This window comes from Pseudonaja textilis, chromosome 4 (genome assembly GCF_049901715.1).
Source record: "Pseudonaja textilis isolate UNSWEBS1 chromosome 4, rPseTex1.2, whole genome shotgun sequence".
NCBI lineage: Eukaryota > Metazoa > Chordata > Lepidosauria > Squamata > Elapidae > Pseudonaja > Pseudonaja textilis.
The window spans coordinates 88973538-88992667 of NC_141993.1; the positions used below are offsets into that span (position 1 = coordinate 88973538).

The 19130-nt window shown below is 44.0% G+C and overlaps 2 protein-coding genes across 5 annotated transcripts in view; both read right to left on the reverse strand.

Annotated features, from left to right (window-relative positions):
* Positions 1 to 5984, reverse strand: part of CHRND (cholinergic receptor nicotinic delta subunit) — a 29239-nt gene extending 23255 nt beyond the window's left edge. For both annotated transcript variants that reach the window (XM_087933647.1, XM_087933646.1), the window contains exons 1-2: positions 5885 to 5984; positions 1417 to 1562 (exon numbers count right to left, since the gene is read on the reverse strand). In XM_087933647.1, coding sequence (XP_087789773.1) covers positions 1417 to 1562; positions 5885 to 5936 — 198 coding nt within the window. In that variant the 5' untranslated portion in view covers positions 5937 to 5984. The remainder of the gene's footprint in view (positions 1 to 1416; positions 1563 to 5884) is intronic.
* A 2346-nt stretch (positions 5985 to 8330) lies between these two features.
* Positions 8331 to 19130, reverse strand: part of PRSS56 (serine protease 56) — a 45008-nt gene continuing 34208 nt past the window's right edge. For all 3 annotated transcript variants that reach the window (XM_087933661.1, XM_087933662.1, XM_087933660.1), the window contains 4 exons: positions 18764 to 18905; positions 16172 to 16258; positions 11632 to 11756; positions 8331 to 8985 (listed from right to left, as the gene is read on the reverse strand). In XM_087933661.1, coding sequence (XP_087789787.1) covers positions 8812 to 8985; positions 11632 to 11756; positions 16172 to 16258; positions 18764 to 18905 — 528 coding nt within the window. In that variant the 3' untranslated portion in view covers positions 8331 to 8811. The remainder of the gene's footprint in view (positions 8986 to 11631; positions 11757 to 16171; positions 16259 to 18763; positions 18906 to 19130) is intronic.

Genomic DNA, 19130 nt, shown 5'->3' on the forward strand with positions numbered 1-19130 from the left:
TCTATTCTATTCTATTCTATTCTATATGGAAATTTGCCTTATACACCTAAGAATATAAAGAGCAAGACTGAAGCCATATTTGTTCCCTATGTGACCTGTTAGAGATCAGAACAGTTACGTAACTTGTTGTTTTGCTAATGTCCTGTCTGGTTGTGAAATAGTATGTTCTTGGCTTGGGTTAATAAGAAGGTCATCTTGACATTATAGGGATATTAATGATCTCTTGTGTAATCGTTTAAGTAGAAAACAGGAAATCTGATGATAAAACGGTGAAGAAAGTTTTCCTTAGAAGGATGGGACTTTCTTATGAGAAACATTGTATAACTTCTAGGTATGGAAAACAGGAAGTATTATGTAATCTTAAATTTGAAGATCCTATATGAAATCTGTATCTACTAAAAGGGGGCGTCTCCTTTCTCCTAAACAGTTGTTTGGGGGTTAGGGGTCATGCAGTATTTTACGTAATAAAGCATCCTATGGATTATGATAGTCTGTTGATTTATTTTTATCCAAATCTCACAGTTTGGATAAGAGGGAAGGAGGCCCAGAAATTATGTAGGGACACCTGCTTGGATAGGAAGTTGAACTAGATGACCTACCAGCAGGGGTTGGATTAAATAATCCCACCAACCGGTTAGCTGCTCTGGAGGCCCTCCAGAAGCCGGAAACAGGCCCATTTCCAAACTTCCGGTACTTCCAGAGCTTCCACGCAGATCCTGCTCTTACCTGAATCCAAAACGGGCCTCCTGGAGACTCCTGAGAGGGGAGAGGCCAGCCGGTTGGTTCAACTACCAGTTCAGTGAACCGGATGTAAATTTAACATCCAGTCTGCCCAAACCAGTCCAAACTGGCTGAATGCCACCCCTACCTCCAAGGCCTCTTCCAACTCATCTGTTAATCTGTTAGTGAAAGGGATAATTAATTAGTAAAAACATATCATGAAGGAAAACTAGTGGTGCTGTGCACTAGAGGAGGCGCTCTCATCTCACAATCAGGAGGCGGTGAGTTCGATGCTAGCTAGAGGCAGATATTTCTCCCCTCTGGGCAGGATGTGAATATATATGCTGAAACAAAACTCCTCATTGGCAACAGGAAGGGCATCCAGCCAGTAAGCACTCAGCACCATTCACTTTCCCAGACTCCACCCCACAAGGGATTATGGGGTCATTAAAAGAGGACGATGATATCAGGAAGAAAAATCTTCATTTCAAATCGACTGGAAGAAACCTGAAATGAAAAAGGACCTCCAAGCAACCTATGGATGTAGCAGACGGTGCGTTGTGTGTGTGTGTGTGTGATGTGTGACATGTGTGATGTTGACCAACTTCGGAATCTGTTTGATCTATTTGACCCCGCCCCCTCTTGATGGACAGCGCTGGTTGATAATGGACAAGAGAGGCCTGAGGAAGATCGTACCAACGAGAGCAGGTTGGAAAGCGTCAGACCCAGTTCGATTTTCACGGTGTCGTTCCTGGATACCACCGGGCGCAGCTTCCTGTCGTACTGCCTCTCCGTGAAAAGAAGCTTGACCACCTGTTCCTCCATGTTTACACCCAGGACACCTGCAAGGAGGTGGAGAGAAGTTGGTGGAAGGGGCTGGGTTGGTGCGAGGGAGAGATGCTGCGCGAAGACCTAAGCCAGGCCTTCTTGCAAAAGGATAGGCCAATCTTTCTCAGCAACTTTAAGCTGCGTGGACTTCAACTCCCAGATTACCCCGGCTGGGGAATTCTGGGAGTTGAAGTCCACACAGCTCAAAGATTGGAAGCCATTTGCTTTCTATATTTTCTATAAGGAGGGTTGGAAAAGAGAAGTTCGTCGCGGTAATCCTTCTCTCCCTCTCAGTGTTTCTCAACCTTGGCAAGTTGAAGAGGCATGGACTTCAATTCCCAGAATTCCCCAACCAGCAAGCATGGCTGGCTGGGGAATTCTAGGAATTGAAATCCATGCTTGCTGGTTGGGGAATTCTGGGAGTTAAAGTCCATGAAGGCTGGCTAGGGAATTCTGGGAGTTGAAATCTACACATCTTAAACTTGCCAAGGTTGAGAAATGGCGCATTTGATGGATGGATGAGGATTTGTAGTTGATCTTAAAGCCCCGTGAACTTGGCCTAATTTCATGCAGGAGAGAGCGGCTAGGCTGGGTTAAGATATGTATGACTGTAAGATGGACATCAAAACTGAGGGGGGGAAATAACCCAAGAAGAAACAGCAAATCATTTCCATTCTGTTGCTATAAAAATAACCTAGACACATGCAAAAAATCACTGTTTTAAGTGAAAAGATGAGAGTTTGGGTTTAAATGAAGGTCAGGGCAAATCCTGGAGAATTTGTGGTTGATAGCTCAGTCTTTAGCCACTGTGTTATAGATTTGCCCTGACACTGATATTTGACACATCCTCAGAGAAGACAGGGCGAGAAGCAATGGACGAAAACTAACAAAGGAGAGAAGCAACCTAGAATTAAGGAGAAATTTCCTGACAGTTAGAACAATTAACCAGTGGAACTGCTTCCCTCCAGAAATTGTGGTTGCTCCAACACTGGAGATTTATTTATTTTTTTTAAAGAGACTGGACAACCACTTGTCTGAAATGGCATACGGTCGCCTGCTTGACCAGGGGGCTGGACTAGAAGACCTCCAAGGTCCCTTCCAGCTCAGCTATTCTATTCTATTCCTTTCTGTTCTGTTCTATTCTATTCTTTTCTGTTCTATTCTGTTCTTTTCTGCTCTGTTCTATTCTATTCTGTTCTGTTCTATTCTTTCTTTTCTTTTCTGTTCTATTCTATTCTTTTCTATTCTATTCTATTCCATTCTTTTCTGTTCTATTCTATTCCTTTCTGTTCTATTCTATTCTGTTCTGTTCTGTTCTGTTCGATTTGATTCTGTTCTGTTCTATTCTATTCCTTTCTGTTCTATTCTGTTCTGTTCTATTCTATTCTGTTCTGTTCTATTCTATTCCTTTCTGTTCTGTTCTGTTCTGTTCTGTTCTATTCTATTCCTTTCTGTTCTGTTCTATTCTATTCTATTCTATTCCTTTCTGTTCTGTTCTATTTTATTCTATTCCTTTCTGTTCTGTTCTGTTCTATTCTATTCTATTTGTTTCTGTTCTGTTCTATTCTATTCCTTTCTGTTCTATTCTATTCCTATTCCTATTCCTATTCCTATTCCTATTCCTATTCCTATTCCTATTCCTGTCCTGTCCTATCCTATCCTATCCTATCCTATCCTATCCTATCTTATCCTATCCTATCCTATGCTATCCTACTCTACTCTATTCTACTCTACTCTATATTTCTATTTCTATTCTATATATGAGTCAGTTGCCAAGCATCCCAATTAATTATAAACCATTTAATCAATTATAAAAGTGTAAACAACTAAGATAATGAAGGTCCTGGAGACAAAAACATATGAAGAACGGTTGCAGGAATTGGGTATTGCTACTCTAGAGAAAAGATGGACTAAGTAGGACTTGATAACAGTGTTCTGGTATTTGAGAGGTTGCTACAAAGAGGTCAGCCCATTCCCCAAATCCCCTGAAGGCAGGACAAGAAACAACAGATGGAAACTCATCAAGGAAGAGAAGCAACCTGGAAGGAAGGAGACATTTTCTGACAGGAAGAACAATGAACCATCGGAGCAGTTTGTCTTCAGAAGTTGTGAATGTTTCATCACCGGGGCTTTTAAGAAGAGACTGCAAAGCCATTTGTCTGAAATAGGGTTTCCTGATTAAGAAGGGGGTTGGACTAGATGACCTCCAAAGTCCCTTTCAACTCTGTTATTCTGTTTTTCTGTATTCGGTAAGATCCGAAGGGACTTTTTTTTTTCCCCTGTGGGAAATCTGTGCCAAGCTCCCTCCTCACTTGCCTGTAATGTGATCCTTTTCAACCGGACGCTTCCCGTTTGCCAACAATGTGCCCTCCCGTGCCTCCACGGCTATTCCTAGTTTCAGGAAATGAAACTTGGGTTTGCTTGCAAAGAAACTACTTTCGGTGTTGTTGGGAGAAAGACACCTGGACACATGGAGGCTGATTGGAAAGATGGTTTATTGCTGAAGCAGAACCACCAAGCACGTGTTATTCTGGGTCGCTGACCACAAGGAGTGGAGAGTGAGGTTTATTTATACCCACTCTTGGGCCTTACCCTTGAGCTTCCTGTTCCTGTGGCAAGAGCAGGTGTTCTATTGGTTGCTGTAGTCAGACTCCCATGTGGAATCATATTGGTCTGAATCAACTTTGGGCTGATGTAATATCCCCAGGGGCCATGTGGAGAGCTCTGCTGTTAGATGGGTAGAGGGCTAATCCTATTATGTCCTGAGGGTGAAGGCAGACTGGCACCAAAATATCCTCCTGGGAGCAGGGAACTGAGGCCGAGTTTCCGTTTCCTTTAAGACTTTTCTTTCTCTTTTAGTGAAAATATTCCGCCTTTTTAATACTTCCTAGGATATTTCATTCTTCTAAGAGAGGGGCGGATGCTAATTTTCTATAGCGTGCTCTTATCTTCTGGTTGTGTCTAAAACCGGGGTCCCAACCTTTGGGCCATGGCCCAGTACCAGGCCGTAGCCTATTTGGAATTGGGCAGCACGAATGGTTGTCCGGGGTTAGATACAGATAATCAGAGTTGGAAGGGACCTTGTAGGTCATCTAGTCCAACCCCCCCACCCAAGCAAGAGACCCTACACCATTTCTGACAAATGGCAGTCCAATCTCTTCTTGAAAGTCTCAACCGATTCCACAGTTCTCCACCGCCACATGCAGGTTCTTCTCCAGCTCCAAAGGCCTTGATTCTTTGGCGCTCAGCCTTCCTTGCGGTCCGGCTTTCACAGCCGTACATTGCAACTGGGAAAGCCCTAGCCTTGACTTCAGAAAACAAAACAAAAAAACGAAACTAGTGAAGGATAACACCGGGGAAGCTGAGTATATAACACAGTGCAACCGGTAGATCTTTTGGTGATCTTTTGGTGTAAGATCCTTGGTTTTTACGGGTGTTCTTTGATGGAACAATTTTCCTAAACTGGGAGGAAAACTATTATGAACATTCTGGCTGAAATCTCAGCTTCCTTTCTTTACAGACCAAGAAATGTTGCTAGTACAATAGGAAGACTTTGCTATTGAATATTTTGGAGATTCTGAAATTCTAGTTTCATTTAAATCAATCGATCAAACAATCAGAAAAGAGCTGGAAGTTGTCTTGGAGATTTTTCTAGTCCACGTCCAACCCCCTGCTTAAACAAGAGAGCCTACACCATTTCAGACAAGTGGCTGTCCAGTCTCTTCTGAAAAACCTCCAGTGATGCAGCACCTACCATTTCTGAGGGCAAGCTGACACCTAGACATGTAGACACACAAGCGCACGAAACAAGTTGCCGTTGTGTTTAGGAGACCGCAAGCAGCGGAGAAAATATGGAAGGAAGATGGGAAGGTCAAACATATATAAAAATGGAGCCCAGCTACCGTAATCCACTCACCATTTTGGGTGCAGTGCAATTGTGTGTGTGTGTGTGTGTTTTCCTATAAGGAAACACCAAGAATTGTAGGAGAAGGCATCCTACCTTTTTTGCACGCAAATCAAGTCAAGAAAAACCACCGACATCTCAACTCAAACCCTTCCTGGGTGTCACTCCCAAATTACACCCTCCGAAGTCAAAGGTAGACAAGAAAGACATTTTGCTGATGTCCACCTCAGATAATCAATCCATTTCCAAGTTTCAGAATGGTGGCTTTCTAAAGATGTTTGTTTCTGCGATTCAGAAATGCCAAAGGCAGGGCTTGTCTAAGGCTTTTTTTTTAAAAAAAAAACATTATTTTGCAAAACGCGGCGCTGTTTTCCATTAGGGCTTTAGCTGTGCCCTCATCCTAGGCTTCAGGTGGGTTTTAGGGCATCTTACCTGGCAAGGACAAAGTGCAAAACAGAACGAGCTGAAGTGTCCAATTGTCCATCTTGCCTTCGGGATGGACGGCGCTCCGTCCTTTCTCTGCCTGTGTGTGTGTGTGTATGAAGGTATTGGAAGCAAGCTTAATTTGGGAATGTAGATGGACAACGGCAACTGGAAGCTGGGGGAAGGGAGAATTACGAGCCAGCTCAGGGAAACAAGAGACTGGCATCCAAGCCTTAACTTCCTCTTTGAAATCAAGAGGATTTTATTTATTTTTTTGCTTGTAGGCAACTGGCAGAACCAGGCTGGGTTAAATCTTAGATGCCCTCATTCCTTCAGAAGTTGTGGGAGTTTCATCCCTGGAAGCTTTCAAGAAGAGACGGGACAGTCCTCTATCAGAAATGGTGTAGGGCAGGGGTGGCTAAGCTTTTGGGGCTCGTGTATCAAAAATTGTGCACGCACTTGCATGCTCACGCATGCCTGCCAGCACCCAGATGGCAATGCGCACCCTCCATGCCCCCTATGCATGTGTGCGCAATCCCCACCCCTCCCCCAGCCCCACCGCCCCCTTACCTGCATTGCGCCTCACAGCTGATTTTCAGTCGGTTTGAGGCCTTTTTCCGTCTCCCAAAGGCTTGAGGAAGGCTTCTGCAGGTTTTGCAGGCCAAAAACTAGCACCGTTTCGTCACTTCCGGTATGTTCGGAAAAACAGGAAGTGACGAAACAGGGCTAGTTTTCAGCCCGCAAAGCCTACAGAAGCCTTCGTCAAGCCTTTGTGAGGCCGAAAAAGGCCTCAAACCCGCCAAAAATCAGTTGTGAGGCGCGCACAGGCACAGTGAGGTACGTTTGCCTACAGCTCGCGTGCTGAGAGAAAGAGAGAGTGAGAGACTTTTGGCTTCATGCAAGGAAAGCAGCAGAAGCAGCAGAAGTCTTTCTTTCTCTGCCCCAAACTCCGCCAGAAATGAGTCTTTGTGAGACTTGTCATGCCGGTGCAGCCTCTTGGAGCAGAAGGCCTTGCAGGGTAACCCTGGTTTCTCCCCATCCCCTGGGTGTATTGTAATTCATATATTCTCCAATGGGACACATTCATAGCCAAGAGTCATCAATCATGTTCTCCAGTTAGAATTTTGCACGGCAGGAACTTCAGTCACCTAGAAACTTTCTTTGAAAACATTTATGGAATGCAAGCTGCCGCACTGCTTCCCCCACCCTTTCTGTTGGCAACTCTAAAAAGACCACAGACATATTTTATGAGTTGGCACTGAGCTTACTTGAAGGTTCCGTGAGGGTCAAACAATTCAAGATGGCGGCCAGTGGCAGCACCACCATCTTGATTTTTTTGGGCATGTCTCTGTGTCACATAGTGGGATTCCAGCCTGTTTCGATCAGGCCATGGGGCGACATATCCTGCAAACCCAGAAAATGGTTTACCATTCTCCCTACAAACCATTTGTTCAAAGGAACAAGTGCACTGAAAAAGAAGTGACTTATGATTTATATTTCTTGCAGACAGCTGGTCCGAGAGGCCAATTATATGTTCAAATTTGAACAGCCCCCTCTTTCAACAGAGAAAGAGGGATACGACATTGTCTATCTCCAGTCTACAACACGGAGTTCTTTCAGCAGTTCCAGGAAGGCTCCACACCAATTTGCACTACTCAGGTGACCCTGAGGATATAGATCAACCTCCAAGTGGCCTCAACGACCCTCTAAAAAGGATGCAAATGACCAGCTGTCTGCAAGGAGTATCAATCCTTCCATTCCCCACCATCCAGTCAGAGCTGAAGAAGCTTCTTGGATGGGAAGCGAAACGTCTTCAAAAGAAAAAACAAAGAAAGTCCAGTTTCCTCTTGAAAAAAAAGCACTTTTGGGACAACCATGACCTGGATGACTGAGGATCTCCATAGACATTATTTAACATAGTTGTTAAATAATAATAATAATAATAATAATAATAATAATAATAATAATAATAATAATAATAATAAGTGAAATTTATTTCCACCAGACTGAATTCATGTCATGCCTCTGTCAGAATTTGATTTGGAGGGGGAGGCTGAGCAACTGACAGGGAGTGGGAGTGTGGCTCTGGTGGATGTGGAAGAAACTGGGGAAGGGCAAAGTCCGGCTGGGCAGAGCGGGGGAGAGGTAGAACAAGGGAGAGGGAATTTGGAGGAAGACCCAGGCTTACCCCCTCTTCATCCTAGGGCACTCAAGGAGGAACGGAGAAGGGAGCAATGGGAGTTGCATGGCTTATGGGGGAGGAAAGGGCCCTGATTCCCTTCATTAGCTGCAGCTGGGAACACAGTGTTTAAAAAGGGAAGTTGCGCACAGCATACTGTTGGGAGCAAATTGTGAATTATCTGGTATTACTGAGGCTTATCTGTGTTCCTGGCGTCTTCCCAACTGTGTGTGTTTTGCTGGCCTTTCAAGTCTGCAATTCCTGTCAAGTTAATTACTGCAGCGTGGTATGTGTGGATTTTTATTTACAGTTTGTATGTACTTTGTTTTTGGACTGAATTTCCTCCACTTAAAGATTGTTCTTGGGAGAGTTTTTTTTTCCTCCAGCCGAAGGTAACTTGGACATCGGGGACAAGATTGGAGGTATTTAAAGGGACTCTTCTTACTTATGTGACTGTGTTGCCTTTGTGCCACGCCCGTTTGGGTCATCACAGTTCAAGTCCATGCATCTTAAAGTTCCTAAGGTCGACAGACACTGATCTACAAGCACTGGAAGGAGTTCTTGGTTGCCACCTCAACTAACATCCTGAGGTCCCATCCTGAAGAACAGGCAGATATCTCTACGCTCTTCCCCTTCCAGCAGCCAGGTGTCCTTCGGAGTCAACCTTGTTTCCCTGAATGTCCACCACAGTCTTCTACCTTCCGGGCTCGCTTGGCAGAACATCCCCTAGTTTGGCCTTCCTGGCAGTGCCCTCAGGTTAATCCTTCAGAGTCCCCAAGGCGAGAGCAATAATTTCAGGCATGCTCCTGTAGAGAGAATCCTGTTCCAGGCCCACCAGACCTGAGAAGCGGGTGGCCTTCTGTGCAACGATGGCTTGGATATGAGCTCGGTAGAGGCCCTTGGCGTTCTTGGAGGCCAAGTCCACCAGGATCTGGGGGAACAGGTGGAGAAGAGAGAGAGCAGGAGGCTGATAATTTAAAAAAAAAAAACTAATAAAATCTTTGGTTGTCTAAACAGAAAACTTAGAATCAAAATCATAGGAAGTAATCTCCACTCCTCTACTCGTTGCAGAATACCTTACGCCACCAGACTTGAAATTCTAGACCTAGAAAACCTAGAACTACGCCGCCTTCAGTCCGATCTAAGAATAGTACATAAAATCATACATTGCAATGTCCTACCTGTCAATGAATACTTCAGCTTCAATCATAACAATACAAGAGCACACAATAGATACAAACTCAAGGTAAACTGCAAACAAACTTGATTGCAGGAAATACGACTTCAGCCACAGAGTGGTCAATGTCTTGAATATTCTACCTCATTCTGTGGTTTCTTCCCCAAACCCCCAAAACTTTAACCTTTAGACTGTCTACTATTGACCTCACCCCTTTCCTAAGAGGTCTTTAGGGGGTGTGCATAAGCGCACCAACGTGCCTACCGTCCCTGTCCTATTGTTTCTTTTTATTTTCCTTATATGTACCCATTTCATGTATTCATAACTATGTTTATGCTTATACCTGTTTTCTTATAATCGCTTGACAAAATGAATAAATAAATAAATTACTACAGCTTTATAAATCTTTAGTAAGGCCACTCCTGGAATACTTGCATCCAGTTTTGGTCATCACATTACAAAAAAGAGGTTGAGACTTTGGGGGGAAAAAATGTGCAGAAAAGAGCAACTAAGATGCTCAAAAGCCTGGAGACAAAAACATTTGAAGAACAGTTGCAGGAACTGGGGATGTCTAGTTTGATGAAAAGAAGGACTAGGGGAGACATGATAGCAGTCTTCTAGTATCTCAGGGGCTGCCCCAAAGAAGAGGGAGTCAAGCTCTTCTCCAAAGCCCCCGAAGGCAGGATAAGAAGCAACGGATGGAAACTGATCAAGGAGAGAAGCAACCTGGAAGGAAGGAGAAACTTCCTACGAGTGAGGACAATTCACCAGAGGAATAGCTTCTCACCAGACATTGAGATTGATCCTGGCCGGCTCAAGGTTGACTCAGCCGTCCGTCCTTCTGAGGTCAGTAAAATGAGTACCCAGATTATTGGGGGCAAGAGGCTGACTCTGTGAAGCACTTAGAGAGGGCTGTGAAGCACTATGAAGCGGTATATAAGTGCTATTGCTCTTCCTTCCTTCCTTCTCTTCCTTTCTTCCTTCCTTCCTTCCTTCCTTCTTCCCTTCCTTCCTTCCTTCCCTTCCTTCCTTCCTTTCCTTCCTTCCTCCATTTCCTTCCTTCCTTCCTTCCTTCCCTTCCTTTCCTTCCTTCCTTCCTTCCTTCCCCTTCCTTCCTTCCTTCCTTCCTTCCTTCCTTCCTTCCTTCCTTCCTTCCTCTTCCTTTTCTTCCTTCCTTCCTTCCCTTCCTCCCTTTCCTTTCTTCCTTCCTCCCTCCCTTCCCTTCCTTCCTTCCTTCCTTCCTTCCTTCCTTCCTTCCTTCCTTCCTTCCTTCCTTACTTCCTTCCCTCCTTCTTTCCTCCCTCCCTCCCTCCCTCCCTTCCCTCCCTCCATGAAGTGATTAGAATGTATTACAGGCTGACTCTGCCCACTGCCAGCAGTTTGAGCCTGACCAGCTCAAGATCAACTCAGCCTTCCGTCCTTCAGAGGTGGGTAAAATGAGGACCCAGATTGTTGGGAGCAAGAGGCTGACTCGGTGAAACGCTTAGGCGGGGCTGTGAAGGACTATGAAGTGATATATAACTCTAAGTTCTATTGCTCTGCCTTCATTCCTTTCCTTCCTTCCTTCCTTCCTTCCTTCCTTCCTTCCTTCCTTCCTTCCTTCCTTCCTTCCCTTCTTCCTTCCCTTCCTTCCTTCCTTCTTTCCTTCCTTCCTTTCCTTCCTTCCTTCCTTCCTTCCTTTCCTTCCTTCCTTCCTTTGCCTTTTCCTTCCTTCCTTCCTTCCTTCCTTCCTTCCTTCCTTCCTTCCTTCCTTCCTTCCTTCCTTCTTTCCTTCCTTCCTTCCTTCCTTCCTTCCTTCCTTCCTTTGCTTCCTTCCCTTCCTTCCTTTCCTTCCTCCCATCCTTCCTTCCTTCCCTTCCTTCCCTCCCTTCCTTCCTTCCTTCCTTCCCTTCCTTCCTTCCCTCCTTCCTTCCTTCCTTTCCTTCCTTTCCTTCCTTTGCTTCCTTCCCTTCCTTCCCTTCCTTTCTTCCCTTCCCCTCCTTTCCTACTTTTCCTTCCTTCCTCCCTTCCTTCCTTCCTTCCTTCCCTTCCCTTCCCTTCCCTTCCCTTCCCTTCCCTTCCCTTCCACATTGTGGTTAGAATGTAGCATTGCAGGCTGACTGCCCACTGCCAGCAGTTCGATCCTGGCTGGCTCAAGATTGACTCAGCCTCCCGTTCTTTCCGAGGTCAATAAAATGAGGACCCAGATTATTGGGGGCAGGAGGCTGACTCCGTAAAACCGCCCTGGAAAGCACTCTAAAGCAGTATATAAGTCTAAGTGCTATTGCTGTTAAGAACCGTCTCGCTTAGCAACAGAAATGACGGGCTCCGTTGTGGTCATAAGTGTATAGCCCTCCTCCCCCCTCCCCCTTCTCGGTGTTGGGTGATGAGGGCAGAGGGGTGGCATGGAGGCAGCCTCACCTTCTGGAAGCTCATGGTGAGGTCCCGCTGAGGCACTTGCAGAATCCATCGGTAGCTCTCCCGCACCGAATGGAGCCGCTGGGCAGATTCATTCACTCCTAGGCAGCTGGAATCCACAACCAGGGCTGGCGAGAAGAAAGACGTGGGGGTGAAATTTCTCCATGGGGAAAACCGTAATACAAATAAAACATCTTTTTTTAAAAACAAAAATAGCATGGTCCCGGGTTGCACTTCTTTATCCAGACACAAACTCAATTTGATGCTTACTTTTACGTTCTATTCCATATCTTATTACTGTTTTTACATTTTCTACCGAGTTTTTCCTCTTCTCTTCATTTTCTCAATTTTATTTTAATTATCTCATCTTAATTCAAATCATTGTATTTATACTTTTGTCTGTCCTGTTTCAATTTCGTATCTTCTTTTCTCATTAAATAAATTTTCTCCTGTAGTTACGAATTGGAGGATGACACCTTTATATCTTTTAATTTTATCCATTCGACTCTTATTTAAGCTTCAATATATACCTTGAGGTTATAACATTCAATATAATACATAACTTCCAATCGAATTCGGCTTGGTACATTTTAAAAATACACACTATATTCTTAAAATGATTCTGAATATATGTAATTAAAACACTCATTCCATTCCAATTCAATTCTATCATTAATATTCATTAGAGTCTTAACATCTTTAACATTTCTTTTCAATTAAATATCATACTTCCTTGGGAACACTTATAAGCTTTCTGTAATTAATTCTTTTTAAGGCATTAAATAATTAAAATGTTCCCATCCTTTCCTAATTCAATTCTCTCATTCATTTTATTTCATTTACTAACAAACATTTCACTAGATTACAATAACTATTTTATCCATCATTTTAATCATACCTTGTTTCATATTTTCTAAAATTATTTCTATTTCTAATATGACAATACTATCTTATGTACCTTTTTCAATTTAATTTTCACCCATTATCTCTAAATAGGTCCTGTTTCTCCATATCTTGTTTCTGTCTTTATAACTTCTTTTCCTTTCCTTCTTCCCTCTCTTCTTCTCCCTCCCCTTTTTACCCCCTTGTCTCTCCACTTCTAATTCTCTCTTCTGTATTCCCCAGTTCTGTTGCTTTCTAATATTGTACTTATTTTTCAAACTATGCTTCCTTTTCTTGGTTGTTTTTTCAAATCTTAAACTTTTCATTCTCTTTCCCCCCTTTCCTTTTTTCCCCCCACATAAAGTTACTTGTTCATTCAAGATGGCTACTTCTTTGTCCCAGTGTTCTTGTTCTGCAGGCATTTCTTGTTGTTTCTCATAGTTCTGGATCTCCATTTCTAAGAATTGAAATACGACGCCAAAAGAACCTCTCCCTTCTTGTGCATCTTCTTTGTACTTTTTAAGTTCCATTTTCAATTCATCCAAAAGTAGTGCCATTTTAAACACTTTTAAACAACCACCCAATTGATTTTAATCATTCAAATGCAATAACCAAAAATCCAGAGATCACCAAGTAATCCAAATACTCCCAAGCTGCTTCTTCTTGCTTCTTTTTTCCACTTTCGCTTCCTGGGGTTCTACTATTTTGTTGCCAAGTTTCAGTTAAAGTGTATCTTTTAGAAGTCTTGTTGAAATTTTGCTGTAAATTCCTTTTAATTCCAGGCGGTCTCCTCCCTTTTTTCCAGATCCTGCCCTTTTATTCTTTTTCTCTCCTTTCCTGCTTTTAAAAGCTTTTAAGTATCCAGAAATCGTTATTATCCCTTTGACATTTTATCTTCAGCTTAAATGCCTATTGATGTCAAAGTGGATTTTTTTTTTCTGATTTCTTATTTAGATCTCTTTGCTGTCAGTAAAGGCAAAGGGAGAGAAGAAAATAAAACCAAATCCTTTCCCTTTTCACTCTCCTTCACTGCTTCAAAGTCATCTTTGGGAACAATGTTACTTTTTTTTTTTTAGTTTAAATTCCAGGGTACCTTAGTTGTTGCTTTTGCAGTTTGACCCGGTCAGCCAAAACTTTCTCTTCTTATCTTCCTCCTGCACATTCTTTTCCGGTCGAGTTCTTCTTTGAGGTGGCCATTTCTGACCACTGCTGCAACCGCCTTCGGGAAAGGGAGTAATGGCAAGCCGAGGAGGAGAGATGTGGCTCTCCTCAACCCTGCTGACAGTCTTCCCTCTCTTCACCACCTCTACGGAGTGGCTTAGCCCCGAAACCAGCTGGCTTGGGGTGCTCCAGCGGCGAGCACGGATCAAAACTGCGCACAATCGCGGTTTTGGTCTGTCCACGAAGAGGCTCAAACCGGAAGTTCTCGATGGCGAACCTTTTTGTTGTGGTGTGTCAAAAGCGCCTGTGTGCCGGCACCCACAATGCAATGCCCCCTGCCCCCTCCGTGCATGCCCACGCCTCCTTACTTGCACTGCGCATGCGCGCACCTCCTAGCTGATTTTCGGCCCATTGGAGGGCCTTTTTGCCCTCCCAGAGGTTCGAGGGAAGCCTCTGCAGACTCGGGAGGCCAAAAAACAGGCCCGTTTCAGCACTTCTGGTATTTCCAGAAGGCCCCGTTTTGCGGCTTCCCGAGGCTGCAGAGTCTTCTCTCGAGCCTCCGGGAGGGCGAAAACGGCCTCAAACGGGCCAAAAATCAGCTGGGAGGCACACGCATGCACAGTGCAGGTAAATTTGCCAGGGGTTCGCGTGCCCACACAAACGGCTCTGCATGCCACGTGTGGCATGCATGCCCTAGGTTTGCCCTCACAGGGAAAGGGTCTCCTGCTAGAGCAGGGGTTGGACTAGATGACCTCCAAGGTCCCTTTCCAGCTCTTTTCTGATTGATTGATTGATTGATTGATTGAAGTTGTGAATGTTCCAACACTGGAGGTTTTTAAGAAGAGACTGGACGGCCACTTGTCTGCAATGGTATAGGGTCTCCTGCTAGAGCAGGGGTTGGACTGGATGACCTCCAAGGTCCCTTTCCAACTCTATTCAGATAGATAGATAGATAGATAGATAGATAGATAGATAGATAGATAGAGATAGAGATAGAGATAGATAGATAGATAGATAGATAGATTCATTGATTGATTCATTGATTGATTCATTGATTTATTGATTGACTGATTGATTGATCTCTCTCAGGAACAGCCCTGTGCCCCCTCCCCCACATCTGCTGGGTCCTACGCATCAAACACAAGCAACACAGAACACAACATGCACAACACAACAAACCCAAAATCTGCCATTCCCATACATTAGGGGTAGGCTTTTAGAAACGTGCCATTCACCCGTTGCAGAAAAAGCCATATTTTCAACTGATGAAAGAAAAAAGCAATATCTTCTTCTTTGGCGCGGTGTTTTGATATTTCACAATGATACGGCGGTGTCATTAGACAATTTCCTTTTTATCTCTATATAGTTTATAATAATACGGTGGAATAAGGCGTCTTTGGTACAGCAGGGGCAGCAAACTATTTAACATATATTCTTAAATGTTTAAGGTAGCAATTTAATGCTAAATTCTGTTAGAATCCTTAAAATGTGGTGGTATTTTTTTTTCTTTTTAACCTTTCCTTTCCTCTCCTCCCTCCTCTTTTTTATTTTCCTTTCCTCTCCTCTTCATCCATCTTTCCCTTCCCCCTTTCCTTTCCTCCTTTCCCATTTGCTTTAATTTTAATTTTGTTGCTGTTTTTCATTAATTACTTTTCATGTTGCAGATCTCATTTCTATTGGTTATCATTTGTGCGGTGATCATCGAATATTCTCAGTCATCCAGGTCATGGTTTTCCCTACGGTGCTTTTTCCCCTAAAAGGCAGCTGGACTTTTCTTACTTCCAAGAAAGTTCCACACCCATTTGCAATACAGCTTAGTCCTTGACTTACAACACTTCACTTAGTGGCCGTTTAAAGTTACAACAGCACTGGAAAAAAAAAGAGACTTATATGGCCAATGTTCACATTTATGACCATTGCAGCATCCCTGTGCTCACGTGATCAAAATCCAGACGCTTCGCAACTGTTTCATATTTATGACGGTTGCAGTTGTCCTGGGGTCCTTCGGTCCCCTTTTGCGACCTTCTGATAAGCAGCGGGGAAGCCTCAACAATTGTTTTACTAACTTAATGACTGCAGTGGTTCACTTAACAACTGTGGCAAAAAAGGGTCGTAAAATGGGGCAAAACTCACTTAGCAAATGTCTCACTTAGCGACAGAAATGTTGGGCTCAATTGAGGCCCTAAGTGGCCTGTATTGCTTGTATTCAGGAGACCCCGAGGACACAAATAAACCTCCAAATGGCCTCAATGATTCTCAGAGAGAGTACTAACGACCAGAGGACTGCAAGGAATATAAATCCTGCCATCCGCCACCATTCAGTCAGAACTGAAGAAGCTTCTTGGATGAGAAGTGAAACCTCTTCAAGGAAAAAAAAACCCAAGAAAGTCCAGTTGCCTTTTTTTGGTGAGGGGAAAATGCACCTTTGCATTCTGTTCCTTGTTTGCAATTTTGCAAAATAAAGAAGCATAAAGATTTTTTTTTAAAAAAAAATAGATACCACTGGGCAGTTGATTCTCCTTTTCTTCCATGGGATCCATGTCCAAGCCGCGTTTCTCTCTTCGATGGGTCTTGCTCACCAGGGAATCTATCACAAAGCAAAGTAGGAAAGAGACAAATTTGATTCATTGTCCCAAAGTTTAACCCTCTAGGAATGAATTTTGGACAACATAGCTGCCAATATCTGGACAGCCCTCCAGCTGATGTATGAGTGTGCTGCCCCATTCACGCACACAGATACACACACACACACACACACACACACGGTTTTTGTTAGGGATAACAAGGTTACCTAACGTAGTTTGGGTAAAATAATATATATAAACTAGGATAGTAAGTTTAAGTGTGTGTCACTTTAAACTGCAAAGCATGTAATTTTGGGTGCGGTTGTGAACCGCCATAAGAGGAACCAAGAGAACCTGACGATTGCTGGTTTGATGGATTGATGGTTTGTTAACTGCGTGTTCCCTGAATGCTGGAGGAAGAAAGGAGGTGTGACTTCTTCATATCTCTACTGCGAGGAGATATATTACTGGACTGATATTTGTAAGTTTACTGACCTCTCTTTTTCGACACTGGACTTTGCAACTGAATAATCCCTGGACGGACTGAACTAGTGAATGATATATGGACTGTTTTGACTATGCTAAAACTCTTACTGGAATAAACTATTTAACTAGCACAGTGTATCTGTTTTACTGAGTGTAAGCTACAAAAACATTTATCTCACATATTTTGCCTGCCTGCCTGACTGCCGTGCAGATTCTGCTAGGGTGTATCCCTAACAGTTTTAATTTAGATAATTCATTAATGTTCCCCGCAATTTCCTTCACCCAGCCTCAGAACTGTCCCAAATAAATCCAGCTATAAGCAGGCCAAGGTTAGTCCACAGAGCAATGGCCAATAGTCCATAAAACAATAGAAAGTTGCTCCACCAGGCCAAACAGAAATATACCCACAAGAGCTTGGCAGGAGAAGTTCAGCGTCTCCAAGGCACAAAGTGAAGCATGAAGCATGAGGAATAAACACACACAGCCATTAACCAAATACGTTCCCAGCAATGCCTCCTTCTGCCTGCTGTGACCAACAGCTTTCCGGTGAGCTCATCAAAATGGGCGGGGCCTTCTCCCGAGTAATCTGGCAGATCTCCATTGCTCTTGTCTTTTCTCTGCCCTGTGTGCTCTCGGATCCACCACAGAAGATAGCTCCTTCTCCCCCTCCTCTTCACTGACCTACAAGCTGCCCCCAAACAAAGCCTGTGGTAAACCTATTTCAGCCGGCTTTTGACCCTCATTAATTAACCCAGTTCCTGACGTGCCAGCAATGCGCTCGTCCTCCCTTAAGTCGGCCTCTGAGGAAGAGAAGGATTCATCCGATGAGTCTAATTGTTCCGACCACAGGAGATGATAAATTTATGTGGCTACATGAGACATTTGTCAAGTGGCTTTTGTGCCCCATTTTGTAACCTTTCTCGTCACAGTTATTAAGCGAATCACTGCAGTTGTTAAGTTAGTATTACAGTCGTTAAGTGAATCTGGATTTCCTGTTAACTTTGCATGGGGGTGGGGGAATCGCATGATACCAGCACACCGCGATCGTCCTAAATATCAACCAATTGCCAAGCATCTGAATTTTGATCATGTCTCCCTTGGCAACATAAATTTTGGACTCAACTATGGACATAAATCGAGGACCACCTGTAGGAAATCAACAATTTGGCTTATTTAGTTTTGAATTCTCCTCTGGTCCTCTCCTCCTAATCATTTGCTTGGTTAGAAATAATGAAATTCACTGCTGAGGAGACTTAAAAGACTAGAAATGGCTGGTTTTCTAGTGGTTCTCCGTATTTCACTTTAAATTTAGAATTAAAATTAGAATAACAGTGTTGGGAGGGACCGTGGAGGTCTTCTAGTCCAACCCCCTGCTTAAGCAGGAAACCCCATACAATTGCTTCATCGCTGGAGGCTTTCAAGAAGAGATTGGACTGCCATTGGTCAGAAAGGGTGTAGTCGGACAGTGAGGAGGTTCGGGAGGAAGACAGGCCAGTCCTGGAGTCTGGGGAAGGCTCTGACAAGGGCTCTGCATCGGAGGCAGAGATGGGGACAGGGCCGTCCAACGGTTATCAGCTGCCTTTGGAGTCAGAGATCAGTGGGGAAGAAGAACAGCTGGAGCCTGTTCCCCATGTGCACATGCGCAGAGCTGCCAGACGAAAGGAACAACTAAGGAACATGGGTCGACTTGGGAGTAAAGGCACAGGTGGATGGTGAATGTCCCCTCCCATGGGGAGTAAATAGGAGCGAAAGGGGGGTAGGGCTTTGCAGGAAACAATTCGTTCATGCTAGCCAAGTATTTCCAGGTCTGAAAGATATCGGCCTGACCCCTCTCCAAGCCTGATGAAGGTCTGTAATTGGGAACTATCGTGAAGGACTGTTGGCCGGGACTTGGCTGGGGAGGAAATTCGTTGTAAATCAAATAAATAAAGCCTAGGTCAGAACGTCCTGCCCCAAACTGGGCCAAATCAAGGCGTACAGTTGGGTTTCTTTCCTCAGATTTTCAAGCCACGGCGTGACCCCCCCCCATCTCAGCCACGTACCATTCAACCCAAGCGTTTGGACCATAAGGGCACCTCTCTGGGGTTCCACATCTGGAAAAACATCCTGATGTAGTTCTTTTTGTAGCTGCCCAAGGAACATCTGACCTTGGAGTCGCAGTTCATCCACCTCTTCTTCTGTCAGCTAAGGGAAGGAAAAAGGAAAAGGAAAAGTGAGACCCAGAGGGTAGACCTAATCTTGAAAAAGTCCCAAAAGTGCTTTAAACACACACACACACACACACACACACACACACACACCAGGAGGCAACTGAGCTTTCTTGTTTTTTTCTTTGAAGACGGTTCGCTTCTCATCTAAGAAGCTTCTTCAAGCTCTCACTGGATGGCCCATGTTGTAGGTGACGGCATT